The following is a 1,122-nucleotide window of genomic DNA, read 5'->3' on the forward strand; positions in this document are numbered from 1 at the left end:
TCTTTAAAAATCATACAATGTGATTTCCTGAATTTTTTTTTTTTAATTCTGTCTCTCAGAGTGGGAATGCACCTACAATGTGAATTTCAGACCCCTCCATGATTTCTAAGTGGGAGAACTTGCAAAATCGCAGGGTGTTCAAATACTTCTGTTCCTCACTGTAGATGTATCATGTTTTAATCATTCGGAAATGTGACCTGCATTTGAATATTTTGCCCACAATTGTGCAAATTAAACAGTTTTCTATTCAAGCAAACAGCAGTGTTGCTCACTTCTCTGGATTTATGAATCAAATTCAGACAATCAGTGCCAATAGCCAGCCTTAACAATGATGCTTACTTTTTTCCTCAAATAGGAGTTGGATGTTTTGAGCAGCTTCTCTACCTCCCCTGCCAGGTCACGACACATTTCTGAGGAACCCATGCAGCCCAAAGTGCACAAGGCCAGGCCCTGGACGTATTGTGTACTGTGATTTAAGTCACTGGGATGGAAGAAGAGAGCTGAATAAGTCATGGAAACTCACAAGGAAGAATTTTAAATACAGTGATACACAGAGATATATGAAAGGTTAAGGAGAAAAGGAAGGTTTTGGAAGGGAGCAAGCAGAAAAGGCTCTTTTAAAGGTTATGATTAAATCTCAGCACCAAGTAAAGTAGGTTTTGAGGCTGTGTCCAAATTGTCATAAACTCACAGGTCATTTCATCCTTCATTAAGAGCAAGTCACTATACCTGTGAAATGCAAACAAGCAACATCTTGTAAGGAGAAAAATACACTAACCTTGGAACTTGCCTCCACTTACTTTTTAATGCAATTTGTCATTAGTAGGTGAACATCCTGCCTCTCATCCAACAAGAGCATAGCCCCCAAATATCCTATCCGTTTGTCAGTGAACTTCTGGGATGCAATCAGCTTCAGGCACTCCAACTGAAAAACAAAACATTATGTCTCAAAATTAGTCAGGTGTAAGAGCTTTTTAAAAGTATTATCACTGGAAGTCTACAAAGCTTCTTCTCTACACACTTCCTATACAGCATCATCAAACATACCTGCCCAAAGTGTGCTGGATAGCCCAACATGTGCATATAAAGCAGCTTTGCCACATTTCTGCAACGGTATGTATT

The 1,122-nt window shown here is 39.2% G+C and overlaps 1 protein-coding gene across 1 annotated transcript in view; it reads right to left on the reverse strand.

The window, feature by feature from the left end:
* ap1g1 (adaptor related protein complex 1 subunit gamma 1) overlaps window positions 1–1,122 on the reverse strand; it is a 23,930-nt gene that overhangs the window by 13,936 nt on the left and 8,872 nt on the right. The window contains exons 2-4 of the mRNA XM_020605451.1: window positions 1,048–1,122; window positions 801–925; window positions 340–481 (exon numbers count right to left, since the gene is read on the reverse strand). The exon at window positions 1,048–1,122 is cut by the window's right edge and continues 114 nt beyond it. Coding sequence (XP_020461107.1) covers window positions 340–481; window positions 801–925; window positions 1,048–1,122 — 342 coding nt within the window. The remainder of the gene's footprint in view (window positions 1–339; window positions 482–800; window positions 926–1,047) is intronic.

Source organism: Monopterus albus, unplaced genomic scaffold (genome assembly GCF_001952655.1).
Source record: "Monopterus albus unplaced genomic scaffold, M_albus_1.0 scaffold4.1, whole genome shotgun sequence".
NCBI classification, from domain to species: Eukaryota; Metazoa; Chordata; class Actinopteri; order Synbranchiformes; family Synbranchidae; genus Monopterus; species Monopterus albus.